Source organism: Microcaecilia unicolor, chromosome 10 (genome assembly GCF_901765095.1).
Source record: "Microcaecilia unicolor chromosome 10, aMicUni1.1, whole genome shotgun sequence".
NCBI lineage: Eukaryota > Metazoa > Chordata > Amphibia > Gymnophiona > Siphonopidae > Microcaecilia > Microcaecilia unicolor.
In genome coordinates this window covers 154,976,862-154,992,927 of record NC_044040.1, presented here as the reverse complement: position 1 = coordinate 154,992,927, position 16,066 = coordinate 154,976,862, and the positions used below count along the sequence as shown (strand labels likewise).

The window sequence follows — 16,066 nt, the reverse complement described above, 5'->3', positions numbered from 1 at the left end:
CTCCTTCTCTCTCCTCTGGAGCCCAGTCCATTTTCTCCTCTCCCCACCCCTTTTCCAGCTGATCTCTCTTTTCCTCATTAACCGGGCTAGGCTGCTTTTCCTTCCCCCACCCTCGGTTCAGCCACCTCCTCCACCAGGGTGGTGACTCCGCTTTTCCCCTTTTCGGGCCTCCCTCTTCTGGAGCTTCTTGGTTTTGCACCCTATTTCTCCTTACCCGGGGTTCTCCTGGGGCTTTCTGGGACTTGTAGTGTTCTACTCTTATGTCCCTTTTGGGCAGGATCGGAACCTCCACCGGGCCTTCTTTCCCTTTTTGGTAGCTGGGGTTCCTCCCCATCCCCTTTCTTTCTCCAGACTCCTTACCATACTCCTTACAATATACAGATCATTTGAATAAAAGCAGTATGATTCACAAGATAGTATCATCTTGATGCATTGTTCTCTTCCACTCCTGTGTTTGCTTCAATTGTTGCATTTGTGGAAGTTGTTGGTTTTCCATTTTTTTTGTCCCTCAGTAATATATGTCACCTCCTGTTGCTGCAAGAAGTTGAGACCTTGCAACTAGCTTGCTGTATCTGAAATACATTACACTCTTTCACTCCAAAACTCTGTCTATTTCTCCATGATTGTGTATGTGTGTTTGGATGAATGTATCTGGATGGGCCTTGTGGTAGTGTATGTTTGTATGTGTGTGTTTCTGGGTGGGTCACTTTGCTAGAGCATGTTAATGTATGTCTGTTAATGTGATGTATGGGTGTGTTTCCCCGTGCCAGTCTGTGTGTGTGTGTGTATCCTTTTTCCATTGCTGGTAGTAGGTGTGGGTGCTGGATGTTGGTGGTGAGTACTAGGTACTGGTGATAGATGCTGGGTGGTGTTGATGGTGGGTGCTGGGTGTTGGTGATGGTTGTGGGTGTGGGTAGTGTTGGTGATAGGTACTGGGTATGGGTGTTGGTGACAGCCATGAGTACAAGATGGTGCTCCTATGTGCACTGGCTTGCTGGAGACAAAGACAATAGACATTAAGGAGAACCCCTATGAAAAGTATATACAGGCCAAGAACACAGTTCATGGACAGAGGAGCAATAGATGCACAGAGGCGCAGTGGATGTGCAGGTTAAGATTTGATAAGGAGACAATGGTTTGTTCCCCTGAGCAATCAGCTGGAGACAGACCTAGAGCGCACTACTTGGGAGGGCCAAGTCCTGCCAGTAAACCTAAAGGTCACCACAGCCCTAGCATTTTTCACTATCAGATCCTTCCAGATACTCCTTGTGGAACACAGTAGACATTAGCCAGCCAGCTTTCTCATGCTGCATTGCTCAATGTCTACAGACTTTTTTCAGGAAATGCACTTAATATATTCTCTTCCCCCACAAGAGCAGCAGCATCATGAAACAATGACTTAATTCTATGAGCTGTCATGCTTCCCCTCCGTGCTTGTGGCAATTGCACCCAGATAATCATCAGACTACCCGCAGGCAAAGAGACCAACCACTGGAACAAAAATCTTTTCATTTCATCAACATGCAGGTAGACTATGATGCCTCACACATTATAACAGATGTGTGTACTTGCTATGCTGGGTCCTGTCACTGTGTCTACATTCTGTCACAATTGCAACCACACAGTTAAACACATGGGTGAAGGGAGATGATATACTTTGGGGCACTTGGAATAATATGCACACTCATGCACAAGAAATAGGGTCCTACTTTCCTTTTTAGAATAGTAGTGTAACTAGGTATATGTGATTCGGCATGTCCCCAGCAGCCTCATGTCATGACTTTTTATTACATGGTAATGTGTATAAGGCTGGTGTTAGACATTCAGGGGCCCAGGGCACAAACTGGGGAGGGGGCCTTCAATCTATGCTTCCTTCAGCATGAGGCAGGCTTGGAAACCGCCTGATGTATGAGGGACCTAGGGCAATTGTCCTGTTTGCCACCCACTAAAGCTGACCCTGCATGCACATTTTGCTGGAAAATATGCACCCATGTTTCCAGTTCACAGATACTCATTATTTTGATCCCCATATTTATAGAATTGGGCCATATTTTGGGCATCATTGCAGTCAATGCCTTCTTAAAAATCTAGATATCACTCAATTTAATCCTTCCTTATTTATTTATTTGTCTTAACCTGTTTATAGTTTTTAACATGACATTTTTGCCATCTATTTTTATGTTTGAGTCTGGTACCTGCTACATAGACCCTGGTGAGGTGGATTATTGGTTCTCATTCCTGTAGTCAACTCAGTCCATTATATAGGGCTCCATCTGGTCTTATGGTCATAAGTACATAAGTATTGCCACACTGGGACAGACCACAGATCCATCAAGCCCAGCATCCTGTTTCCAACAGTAGCCATTCCAGGTCACAAATAGCTGGCAAGATCCCGAAAAAGTTCAATACATTTTATGCTGCTTATCCCAGAAATAAGCAGAGGATTTTCCCCAAGTCAATTTAATAATGGTCTATGGACTTTTCCTTTAGGAAACTATCCAGACCTTTTTTTAACCCCCCTCCCCCCCAAGCTAGCCACCTTTACCACATTCTCTGATTGTTCTATCTTTGCTTTTATTCTGTACACCACACCATACCACCCCTGCACACTTGTAGCGTCTATGCTTCCTCTCTACAATAAAGAAGCAGACTTCTGTGTGGGTGAGGTAACTTGCAGATTTTGTCCCACATAAGTGTGGATGTGGGAGTGGCATGGGCAGGCCAGGGGCTTGACCAACGCTTACATGCTAAGGTTGTAAAATACTAACAGTTACGCATGCAACTGTGACATTTAAGTGTGTGGACATTTACACCAACCATTGATATGGTGCAAGAAGCCATGCCTAGATGGTGCATAAATGCCAATATAAAATTTGTGCTTAACGTACAGCGTCCCAGCACCTAACTTTAGGTGACCTGTAGAGAATTACCCCAAAAACACTCATATCTGCTAGTATTTTATAACACACATACACAAATGATGTCTAACTTTAGGTGCCCTGTTATAGAATTAGGGGGATAGTGGAAGATTTTAGAAATGGCAAAGAGAAGAGGATTCACATGTCCAAGTCGGGAGGTGTGGAATTCTCATGCTATTTTAGAAGACACTCTGCAGATATACAGCCTCATATAAAATAAGAACAGGCTGTCCACATCCCAACTCCTCCACAGCCATAGGAAGCAACCATTTCAACATGCTGCACTTAGAGGAAAAAAGTACTCTCCCTCTAACATACACATAGAAGTTGGAGCACTGTTCTACAATCACCACTCCCTCACCGAATGATCCCGATCAGCGGCAGCCCTCCCCCTTTCACACATACCAGCAACCCTTCCTATGGCAATATCCGTCCCCCAGGCTCACCTTCGATGGTCCCCTTAAAGCAAGTATCTCCAACCATAGCACCCCCATCTAAGTTTTCTCAATGTAGAGAAGAAACTTTTGTTTGAGATTCTACAGTGCTACATAGGAAATAGGGCATTGGAGAATTCTGTCCATAGAAGGAATTAACATGGCATGTATTCAGCTAGCAGCAGCAGTCAGCATTTTTTTTAAAGTACTGACTTCTGACACCTAAATTAGACCTGGATATTCAACATCTAGCCATGTCTTGGCACCAGCCCTGAATATCAGGATATGACTGAATATGTGTTGGCTAGGGGCGTTTATATGGGTCAAGGTTGATGTTCAGCTGAGACCCACATAAGAGGATCTGTCACGTTCCCAAGCTCACGTGCCTCCCCAGTTCCAATCCTCCTCTCAGCTCTGCCCTGCTGATCTGCTACTCCCCCACACTTAGCATCCCAGCTGCTTCTCCCTGCACACCCAACACCCCTCGATGCTTCTCTCCTCACACCCAGCACCCTCTGTTGTTTTTGCTACATTATAGGATTAACCAGATTTATTGTATATGATATGTTCTTTTTTGTAGCAAGATTGCCTGATATTATTGTGTAAACTCAGAAATATAAATAAAATAAACCATAAAATAGTTATTCCTTAATATCATAAATTTCTATATTCACAAGTATATTTTGTTATATGATATCACTTTATTTTTTAAGTATAAATGATACTTGTTATGATTATGTCAACAAAATATTTTCATTATGGGTTAATATTAAGGGGTCCTTCTACTAAGGTGTACTAATGAATTTAGTGTGCACTAACGATTAACATGCGCTAAATGATAAGATGCCAATAGGAATATAATGAGCATCTTAGCATTTGGCGCGTGCTCATTGATAGTGCACAATAAATCAGTTAGCATGCTTTAGTAAAAGGATCCCTTAGAAATTCAGGGATAATGCTAATGCTTATTAGGGGTGTGGGGGCCAAAATTGTTATTTTGTTTAGATTCCTGTGTTGTTGATACAATGTTTTATTTTGTTCTCTTTTTTCCCCATTTTGTTGGCAATGACATAAATGGATGTTGTAAATTGTACCTACTATTCATGAACAAATGCACACTATCATCTGAATTCTATAAAAGTTGTTAAAAATTACACATGTAAATTTGGGGGAACACCCAATCTGCATGCATAATTTAATTGGATGATGAGCTAATTAGCACTGATAATTGGCTTGTTAACAAGCAATTGTTGGCACTAATTAGATTTAACTAAAATATACACATAAATTTAGGTGCAGGATCCGCACCTAAATTTTATACATGAGTTTAAAAAGGGGGTGCAGAAATGGGAGGGTCATGAGTGGAACAAGGGCATTCCTAAAATTTACACAGGTACTTATAGAATAATGAGGATATGTGCCTAATTTAGGCATGAGGATTTGCACCACATTTCAGCTGGTACAAATGGCCACGCCTAAAGTTAAGCATGATTCCTGGGCATAAGCGCTATTCTATAAACCGTGCCTAGCTTTGGGACCCTTTTACAAAGCGGGGTAAAGCCAACGTGGGCTTACTGCATGCACGTTTGGAGCTACTGCCGGCCCAATGCAGGATCTGGTGGAAGGGAAAATAGGGCCCTATGTTTTTGCATGGTGGTTACCCGGCGGTAATTGGGCAGTGCCGTGCACTACCCGGTTACTGCCAGGTTACCGCAGGAGCCCTTACTGCCACCTCAATGGGTGGTGGTAAATGCTTCCCCCCCCCCCCCCCCCCCCCCATGGCCATGCGGTAAGAGCAATCTTACCTGCATGGCCATGTCTGTTTTGAGACTTTTTACCTGCTGCGGTAAAAAGGACCTCAATGTGTGGCAAAAATGGCCCCTGCTGCTACCGTGGGACCCTTTTTATTGTAGAAAAAGGGCCCCTTTAATTGTGGTTTATAGAATAGCGCTTTTATCGGTATGACTTTTTTACCTTCATATAGAATTCACCCCTATTTGTGAATAATGCACACTATTAGAAAAGAGTGCACACTTCACAAATAATATGCCTTCTTTGCAGAAAGTGCGCACTATTTCAGAATATACAAAATGTACGATGACACAAGAAAAACCTGAAACGTCAAGATTTATTCTATTGTTTCAAACTAAAACTAATACAATATGACATGGGAAATCATTTTCCAGGTTGTTTCAAATAAATGCACTTTCTTAATGCTTACAGATTGGTTTTATCAAGTTCTACAGTCTAGCATCCCGTATGGTCAGGGCTGGTCTTAGCAAGTGCGGGGCCCTATGCAGACCAATTTGATGGGGCCCCATCCTAGCCCGCCCCCACCCTAGCTCCACCCCTACCCTAGCTCCTGGGCTGTCCACCCCTCCCTCTGAGCTCCAGGGCGGCCACCCCTCCCTCCCTCTGAGCTCCCAGGCCATCCCCTTCGAGCTTCCTCCCAGCTCCAAGGCCCCCAGCTCCAGGGCTTCCCCCCCCTCCCTCTCTCCCAGCTCCAAGGCCCCCCTCCCTCCCTCCCACCCACCGACCCACCCAGCTCCAATGCCCCCCTCCCTCCCCCTCTCCCAGCTCCAAGGCCCCCACCTCCCTCTCTCCCAGCTCCAAGGCCCCCCTTCTTATCGGGAGGAAGAATGATGACTGTGGAAGGCAAAGCAAACTACCCTGCTAATAGTTTGCCAAGGAACTGTCACACAGGTGGCAGCACTCACAGTTGCTTGCGATTTGCTACTTACATACAAGGGACTATCTTTATCTTTACAGAACATCCATACTGAAACAAAGAGATCTGGTGATCTGGAAGATCAGGACCTAAGCATCAAGTACTGACTGTAGGCAGAACTGGAGACTGCACAGGTCAAAGGGAATTTACTCTGTTTACAGTCCTCTCTTCCTATCAGCACAGTTTAGTGAATAACAGAAGCTGGGAAATTTACAATTTGCACCTCCAGTCCCACCACGCTTGTACTGCTACACCCTCCCTGTCACCCCCCCTCCCTCCCTCCCTCTGAATTTTAAAAGTTACCTCGTCGACGTTGGGTTACAGCGGCCGGTAGGTAGCAGCAGCAGTGAAAAGCGTGCGAGCTGCTCCCACGCTTTTCACTGCTGCTGCTACCTGCCGGCCGCTGTAACCCGACGTCGATGAGGTAACTTTTAAAATTAAGAGGGACTCGGGAGGGGGGACTGGAGCTCGGGTGGTCGGGCGGGCGACTTCAGGCGCGCCGTGCAGGGCCCCCTTGAGCGCGAGGCCCTATGCGGTCGCTTCGCCCTAAGACTGGCCCTGCGTACAGTCTGTATAAATATATAAATAGAATGGTAAAGTACATAATAAATCAAAATATAGGACACATATACAGCACTTTTGTAATCATGTTTCATTTTCATGAACAAAATCACCTAAAAAAATCAATAGCTAAATCGTTTGTGGATAATGATCACAGAAGATTGTGCCATATTTAGATCTAAGCACAGTAACACTAATTCTATAAACGTGAGCACATAATTTTATTCTTAGGGCCAGATTCTGTAAATGGCGTCTAGAATCTAGGGGATCTTTACAAAGCCATGGTAAAAATGGCCTGCGGTAGTGTGGGCACGTCTTTTTGGCACACTGGGCCACTTTTTACCGTGGCTGGGAAAAGGCCATTTTTTAATGGGCCGGGAAATGGTCATGTGCAAAAATTAAAACCAGCATGTGCCTATTTACAGCCTGAGCCCTTACTGCCAGCCATTGACCTAGCGGTAAGGGCACACGCACTACCCATGTGGTAACCATACAGCTCACCAACCATGCAATGTGCGCCAATATTTTCTACCATGGGATTCGGTGTGTGCCAAACTCAGAATTACCGCTGGGTGCACACACTACACACACATTAGCCCTCCCACGGCTTTGTAAAAGGGTCCCCTTGATTCGTCCAAAAAAGTGCTTAGCACTATTCTATAAGCTGCACCTAAAGTTAGGCATGGATTATAGAACAGCTCATAGGGCCAGGGAACGCGCCTACATTTAGGTAAGGCCATTTACACCACTGAAAATGTGATGTGATGAAAATACCCACACCTAAATGTTGGTTCATTCCCCTGAATACTATAACAATGCACATAAATTTGAGTAAGGCATGCTCACACTCTTCCTATGGCCGTGCCCCCTTTTCAACTAAGCACATTAGGATTTACATGTGCCTCTTTTTAGAATATGCCTAAAAAGAAGCAAGTGCAAATTCCAATGATTGACAATTATCACCACTGATTGGCTCGTTACTCAATTAAGGTGCATGCGTAAATTGGGCATGCACCCAATTTAACACAGGCTACTCGCCACACCTTATATAGAATTTGGGTTTTAGTGTGCAACATTGTACATGCATTATACACATAACTTCTAATTGGCGTTAACAACCAATTTTTGCCTATAACTGGTGTTAATTAGCACTAATTAGCAGTTATTCTTGTAACTGCCCTTAGTCGGTATTTAGCAAATTGTGCGCACTGAATCAATAGTGTACAACTGCAAGGGGGCATGGACCCGGGAGGTGCATGGGCGGGTTGGAGATGTGCCTAGCACTTATGCAAATATCTTATAGAATATTAGCATTTATGCACCCAACTGCCTACTGTTAGGCACTTACTCCAGACACTGAGTTAACATAACAGGAAATTCTGGCAGACAAAGACCAGCATAGTCCATCCAGTCTGCCCAAAAGGTGGTCAGAGTTGAACTTACTGTTCTATATGGGTTACCCTCTTCCCCCCCTCCCCATTGTTGTTAGGGCTGTACCTGCCACTCTGTGCAGGTTACTCCCGTCTATGCTCTCTTTGTGTGTGTGTGTGTGTGTGTGTGTGTGTGTGTGTGTGTGTGTGCAAAACATTTCAGCTCGCTTTTGGTTCATTTGGATTCCCCCCCCCCCCCCCCCACCCTATTTTCAGCATTTTTTTTTGTTTCTTTCATATGTTTCTTTTAGTAACTTTTATAATGCACTTATAACTTTGTAACACATACAAATTGTTTGTATACCTGTTAATTAATAGGTTAATGTGCATTAAATTAATTTTGAAGGTGCATTAAACACACATATCTAACGTATACTTTTCATTTGATAATTAACTATGGGTGCGAGTACCCAAAGACTTTGCACTTGTTCTTTCTGAGAGCAAAATATCAATGGAGAGTAGAATGCATTGATCTGAAAATCCAATTTATGTGCATTATTTCCATTTCCATTTATTGGTTCTTATGTCCCACATTATCCAAATAACATTCAGCTCAGTGTGGTTCACCGTACAACAAAAATATTACAGGAAAGTTAAAAAGTACTTTGTATAACAAAGATATTTTACATGAGAGCTAACAAATACACAGTATAACAGAAAAGATTTTTCATAAGAACTAACAAGTAAGGGCTAGAACTTCCTAGCTCGTCAACATCGGTAAGCCAAATTTAACATATAGGCAAAACCTAGTTCATGGTTCTTTAAAGTGACATTTAAAAAGGAGATAGAGCAGCTTTTAAACTAGAAACTGGGGGAAGGCCGACAATCGCTCAAAAGCGCATGGTTCGGGATAAGGTATCTTTCAAAGATATCACCAAAACAGGGAAGATAGGGTATCCTAATAGTGAGGTTGCAAAAGAGACCGTAGTAGATCAGGTGTCCTTAAATTAAGATAAAAATCAGACAAAAGATTGCAAATTAATACTGTCAAGTACTGAGCATGATGTAAATAGGAACAACAAACATAGTTTGAAATGTCTATATGCGAATGCCAGAAGCCTAAGAAATAAGATGGGAGAGTTAGAATATATTGCACTAAATGAAAAATTAGATATAATAGGCATCTCTGAGACCTGGTGGAAGGAGGATAACCAGTGGGACACTGTCATGCCAGGGTAAAAATTATATCGTAGTCATAGGGTGGATCGAATTGCTGGAGGGGTAGCATTGTATATTGTAAAGCTCCCAGCCACGGAGGAGTGGGATAGGGCCCCTCATAGCCTGTGTCCTGCCCTGCTCGATCTCTGCACTTTTACAGTCTGGAAGTTTTCTTTTTACCCTCCACGTTCTGGGGTTTGGAATTTCACAGGGTCCTTTGCAATCCACCGGAGCATAGGGAGAGCTATATTGTAATCCAGTCAAGGCTATCTTGCTCAACCTCTTTGCTTTTACAGTCTGGAAGTTTCCCTCTTAGCTGCCCCCTGCTTGGGACTAAGACTCCTAGGTAGGTGTGGCCCCTCAGTGCGTCCCGGATTCCACCACCACTTCCCCCCACTCTGTTCCAAACTCCCTCCGAGGCCATCCCTCTCTCTCTCCCTTCCCCTTTCCTACAGAAGGGAAGGAGAGTCTCTGTGCGCTCACTTCTTCCCCCCCCCCCCCCCCCCCCACATCCTTTCTCTCAGGTTCCTTTAACTTTCCTGATTAGGGAGAGAGTCAGAGTTGCAGCACAAATCCAAATTTAAACAGTTCATTTTTATCACAGTAGAAAACCCAATTTAAACAGGTCACTTTTATCACAGCACAAACCCCAATTTAAACAGCTCATTTTTCCGCTTCAACCTTTTTTCCCCCTGTCCACCTATTACCAGACCAGGGGAATGTAAGGGTCCCACCCTTTCACTGTCAGCACCAACTCCTGACAACCTCCCACTTGACCCAGGTTGAAACATTTGTTCCTTAATTCCTCCTCTGATGCAGCCACCTTCTGCCCCCCTGCATCAAGCCAGAGAACCAGGCTGCCATCTGCCCTCTTAACTCTCTACCTTTAGCTTTGGCAAGAGCTGAGATATTCATGGGCTCCTCTTCCAAGCTCTCCTCTTTCTCTTTCTCCCCACCGTCCCCTGATTGCCAATCCATGGGTTCTTCTACCCTGCCCCCTCCCAGCTGCTCTTCATTCCCCTGATTGACCTTACTCAGAGTCTCCTCCTTCCCCTTAGCCCTCTGGCACTGGTAGTGTGAATAATTCTTACTCGCTGTACTCTGTGTCTCCTTCGGGGGTTGCTGGGAATTGTAGTCCATGGCTCTACTTGGTGTCTCCCTCAGGGGCTGCTGGGAATTGTAGTCCCTGGCTCTACTCTGTGTCTTCCTCAGGGGTTGCTAGGAATTGTAGTCTTTGGCTCTCACTATTTCCTCTGAGAAGGTGACCAACTGCTGTCCCTAACATGCTGGATCCTTGGGGACCAGAATCTATGGCAACCACCCCTAAGGGTGGACTCCAGCCACCCCGAAGGAGCCCTTCCACTCCATGTCTTCGTACTCTTCACAATATTAAGGAGAGCCTTGAATCAAATTCTGCAGGAAACAAAACACATCTTGGAATCTCTATGGATTGAAATTGCATGTGTAAAGGGGAAAAGGATAGTGATAGGAGTGTACTACCATCCATCTAGCCAGGATGAATAGATGGATGCAGAAATGTTAAAGGAAATTAGGGAGGCAAACAAACTTGGCAACACAATAATAATGGGTGATTTCAATTACCCCGATATTGAATGGATAAATGTAACATCAGGGCACGCTAGGGAGGTAAAATTCCTTGACGAAATCAAGGACTGCTTTATGGAGCAGCTGGTACAGGAGCCAACGAGAGAAGGAAAAATTCTAGACCTAGTCCTTAGTGGAGCGCATGATCTGGTGCAGGAGGTAATGGTGCTAGGGCCGCTTGATATTAGTGATCGGATTTGATATTAGCTTTGAAGTATACATAGGAAATCAAATACGATAGCATTTTTTTTAAAAAAGGAGACTATGATAAAATGAGAACAACGGCGAAAAAAGAAACTTAGAGGAGCAGTATATTAAAAGCAGGATGACCGAGGAGTAAAAGGGGCGATCAGGGAAGACAAAGCCATAGCAGAGAGATTAAATGAATTCTATGCTTCAGTCTTCACCGAGGAAGATTTGGGAAAGTTAACAGTGCCAGAAATGGTATTCAAAGCTGACGAATCGGAGAAGTGCTCAGGCCTAAAGTTAGGTGCATAAATGTGGACTTATGCTAGTATTTTATAACTGAAAGTGTACACATAATTGCTGAATATTAGATTGTGAGCCCTCTAAGGATAGAAAAAGTACCTGCATCTATTGTGTACATTGCTGTGTACGTCTAGTAGCACTATATAAATGATTAGTAGTAGTAGTAGTAGTAACTGAATTCATGATCAGTGCACAACATCTTGGCACCAAACGTTTTGCAATCTAGAAAATGACCCCCTATGGTCTTAAATGTTGTCATACTCTACACAGTTCAGAAGTTACTCATGACTACATGATGAATTTATTTGTCCAATCCCATTGTGGTGTCAGGGTATATGAGATACAGAATAATCATCCAGTACTGGAATTACCAAAAGAAGTTGTTTTCTTTAAGATCAAGCTTCTATCAGTTCCTACCCGAAACTCTTTTGCAGCAAAATAATAGCAGATGGCGTCAAGACAGCAATTGATGTTGGCCAAACACATTGCTATCTGAACGAACAAACTAATGTTTTGCTTCATGGAACAGTCTGAAATAACATGTTGTCTCACTAAATACTGAAGAAAAATACCCAAATGACTTGGCGTGAAACAAATCACAAATGTAATCAGATTTGCAGCAATGATGCATATGCATACAGTATGATCTATAGTTTTTTGTTCTACATTTCTGTGATGCAGAAGAGTTCTGATGATCTGGATAGAGCAGTAGGCCACTATAATCAGAGGGATAAGAAAGCCAAAGACTTCCAAGGAAAAAATGATGGGTGCAGTCCATGACTCATCTGAGATATTGTGAAAGCATCTAATTTGGTCGTTAGTCCCATGGAAATCATAGACAGGAATACTCCCAAGCCAAACTAATATCCAAATACAGCAGCAAATTAGCAGTGCTTTTTTTGGTGATCTGAAAAGTTTTGCTTTGAAGGGATGCTTTATGACAGCATATCGGTCTAAACTGATGCAAGTGATGATAAAAATACTCCCATACGTGTTGACAAAATAGATGGACTCCACGAAAGCGCATAACATCTTTGGCCCCTGCTTATCACTACTGGAAAAGTGAATCTTGAAAGGGAAGGAGAGTAGGAGCAATAAGTCTGAAGCTGCAAGGTTCATCATGTAGATAGATGTCTCTGTCCATTTCCTCAGGGAGTAGCAAAACACCCATAAGGCCAGCACATTAAGAATAAAGCCAAAAATGAAGGTAGGAATGTAAATCGCAAGCTGGAAATACTTCATTAAATTGTCAACATCATAAAAGGAACAGCTATTGCTTGCATTCATGTCTTTTCTAAAATATACAAAAAAATGTCATCATTATTACTGTTCAGATACAATTTTACGCATTAAGCACACTTCTTAGCATTACAACAGAACAAAGTCCCACACGAGTTGATATTTACCAGGATTTAACCAGGTATGATGATTCCTACCTAGTTAAATGCTGCTAAATGGCCCTAGAGTAGACATTCAGCAGCATTTAACCAGATAGAGTTACTTAACATTTGTTCTGACCATCTTAGCACTATTCAATTAGTGCCAGTGTAATCCGGGGGCAGAGTCAAGGTAGTCCCTGAAGTTATCTGGAAGCTAGTGGCCAGGTAACTATCTGAACAAGTAGGGCCACATAAATATCAATCCAGGTTCCAGCACTGAATGTCACTGGTAGCCAGAGAACTTCCAGATATTCAGTCCTGTTATCCAGATAAGGGCTGACACTGAATATTTGGACACATATCAGCAGATGACAATCATTGTGGCCTGAATATTTTTAGTGTTTTTGCATTCCAAAAAATGATGTACAAAAGAAGGATCGGTGCTTCTTTGGACAATGAAACACTACATTGTTATTGTCCTAAGATGTCTCCATGTATAAATCCTTGCAATTAACATAACATGACATCACATCTAAGTTCTTATAGTCCTCAGTTGACCTGCTTATCTCTATGAAGATAATTAAGAAGACTGGGACAACCAGGAATTACACTAAAAACATGTTCCCTGATACTCAAATCGATTTAAGAGGTGCCGTTTAAATTGCCTGTTGCTACCTAACCCCCTATATTCAGCAGCACTAAACCGGGCAGTACCATTGAATATTGCCTCTGACCAAATCCATAGTGGCTTTAGGGAGAAGCCCTGGGGGTTATACAGGTGCTGGCAATATTCAGTGCCAGGACCCCATAGCTAAGCAGTTGAAATTAGGACAGCTCAAAAGCTGCCCCAGCATGCACCATTTCCTGTGCTGGGGGAAATAGGGCTGTAGATTTTAGCATGGCACTAATCAAGCGGTAATCAGGCAGTGCCATGAGCTACCCAATTACTGCTGGGTTAGCATGGGAGTCCTTACTGCCGCCTCATTGGGTGGTGGTTAGTGCTCCCCCTCACATGGCCATACTGGGTCAGACCAATGGTCTATCTAGCCCAGTATCCTGTTTTCCAAACAGTGGCCAAATCAGATTTCAAGTACCTGGCAGAAACCCAAATCATGGCAACACTCCATACTACAAATCCCAGGGCAAGCAGTTGCTTCCCATGTCTGTCTCAACAGCAGACTATGGACTTTTCCTTCAGGAACTTGTCCAAACCTTTTTTAAACCCAGATACACTAACTGCTGTTACCACACTCTCCGGCAAAGAGTTCCAGAGCTTAACAATTTGTTGAGTGAAAAAATATTTTTCTCCTATTTGTTTTAAAAGTATTTCCATGTAACTTCCTCGAGTGTCCCCTAGTCTTTTCTACTTTTGGAATGAGTAAAAAATCAATTTACTTCTATTCGTTCTACACTACTCATATCTCTCCTCATCCGTCTCTTGTCCAAGCTGAAGAGCCCTAATCTCTTCAGCCTTTCCTTTTACAAGAGGAGTTCCATCTACCTTATCATTTTGGTGGCTCTTCTTTGAACCTTTTCTAATTCCACTATATCTTACCGCATGGCCATGGCCATTTTCAGCCTTTTTTACCAAGCTGCAGGGAGTGGCAAAAACAGCTCCCGCCACTAGTGCACGGCCATTTATTTTTACCGCAGCTTGGTAAAAAGACCCCAGAGTTAGGAAAAAAAAAACAAACTAATAGAAAATAGGCTCTTGTCACATGGTATCAGGATACCTAAATGGATGCACTTACTTATAGAATTGCCCCCTGGTTGTACATGCGAGGGATGAGGGGATTCCTGAAAGTGTATGTGTATGTTGGGAAGGGGGGGGGGGGGGGGGGGAGTTTGGTGGATACAGGAGCACACTAACAATTCTGGATTTGTAAAAGTATGTACGCAGGTCTACATGGAAATCAGCCTGCACAAATAATAGGGTCAGATTTGTATATTAATTTTTTCCTCTTCTTGAGTACGTCACTTCACCCTCCGTTGCCTCAGGTACAATTTAGATTTCAAATCCACTTGCAGAGGGAAATAGCCTGAGCTCGGGTTTGGAAAAGGCAAGTAATTAAATGTAAAACCCTAACCCAAAATTGCTTCCTATTGTTTGTACACTGATATGAGCATCCCTTAAAAAAATTCTGTTCATAAGTGTGCCCCTAGTTAAAATAGGTAAGTAGAATCTCTGATTAGCATTTTGGTTACAATGAAGTTTGTTTATTTTGTTTGCCTGCTGGTGAATAAACATTTGAAAACATTTTCTAAAACCCAAACAGTTGAATTTTAAGAAAATACCCAGTTTACCCAGTTCTTGATGGCTTGAACATAATATTTCTGTTATAACTGAAGTTACAAATGTAAACTAGACTCCAGAGGAGAAATGATTAACCATTCTAGAATAAGAGTGACAAATTTGTCATAGAATTGCTCACTTTATAACTTTGGTAGAAATACAAAACAACCACCTGCATCAAATGGAAACAACTGATTAGAACTGAAGAGCAGTTAGATAGGCATTGCTATTGTATAACATACTGGAAAGAAACAGGGTGTTTGGGAGAGGAGAGATGTATGTTGTAATCTCTTACAGAAAAGCACAGTGAATTGGGATCCTTTTGGAAAATAACACTACAAACATAATACACATGTATTGCTAAGGTATTTTATTCAATCACATAAAAAATGATCTTTCTGAAGAGGTTTAGTTGGTAATGTTGATTTAACAACACCACAAAATATCTTGAGAATCCTCATTACACTATTTGGGATTACCACAATGTCATAAAGTTAATATAAAGGATTTTCATCATGGTAAATTTGATATAGAATTCAACAAGTTATTATCTCTCTGTTTTAGACTTTGGCAATAACATTTTGATTGTGCACATATCCAATTCACAAATCTGAAAATCTCTCAATTATATTTTGCATTTTCAGCTATTGATACACGTGAGCGTAACAATGACCTTTGAATTAAATGTAGTTCAAATTTTTAACTGTTAAGCTACATTAAATTGTTTTACATTCAAAACTCTCAGAAATTATTCATGTAGCATTAAAAATGAAAATCTATTCACCTGGCCTTCCAATGAGCCAGCTTGAAGACAGATTGATTCAGAAGTCTTGAGCAGCCAGGGTGTACACTGAACCCAGCTGAAGTTGTTGTTACAGCCTAAGATGAAAAACCAAAGCTATTAGCTACACGAAACCTACTGACCACATCCTTCTCAAATGAAACCAAGGGTACTTTCTGAATTATATCTGCCTTATTTTTCAAACATGCAAATAGATCCCATACATATTTATTGGGGTAATACTGAACAACCGACTGGATTGGGGACCTTGAGGCCTGAGATTGGATGAC

At 42.5% G+C, this 16,066-nt stretch overlaps 1 protein-coding gene across 1 annotated transcript; it reads right to left on the bottom strand.

Annotated features, from left to right (window-relative positions):
* Positions 1 to 11,534: 11,534 nt before the first annotated feature.
* Positions 11,535 to 15,833, bottom strand: GPR55 (G protein-coupled receptor 55). The gene is made up of 2 exons (XM_030216853.1): positions 15,780 to 15,833; positions 11,535 to 12,617 (listed from the first exon to the last, which is right to left on the bottom strand). Exon 2 carries the CDS (start codon positions 12,608 to 12,610, stop codon positions 11,675 to 11,677), a length of 936 nt encoding a protein of 311 aa, XP_030072713.1. The 5' UTR covers positions 12,611 to 12,617; positions 15,780 to 15,833; the 3' UTR covers positions 11,535 to 11,674.
* Between the last annotated feature and the right edge of the window lie 233 nt (positions 15,834 to 16,066).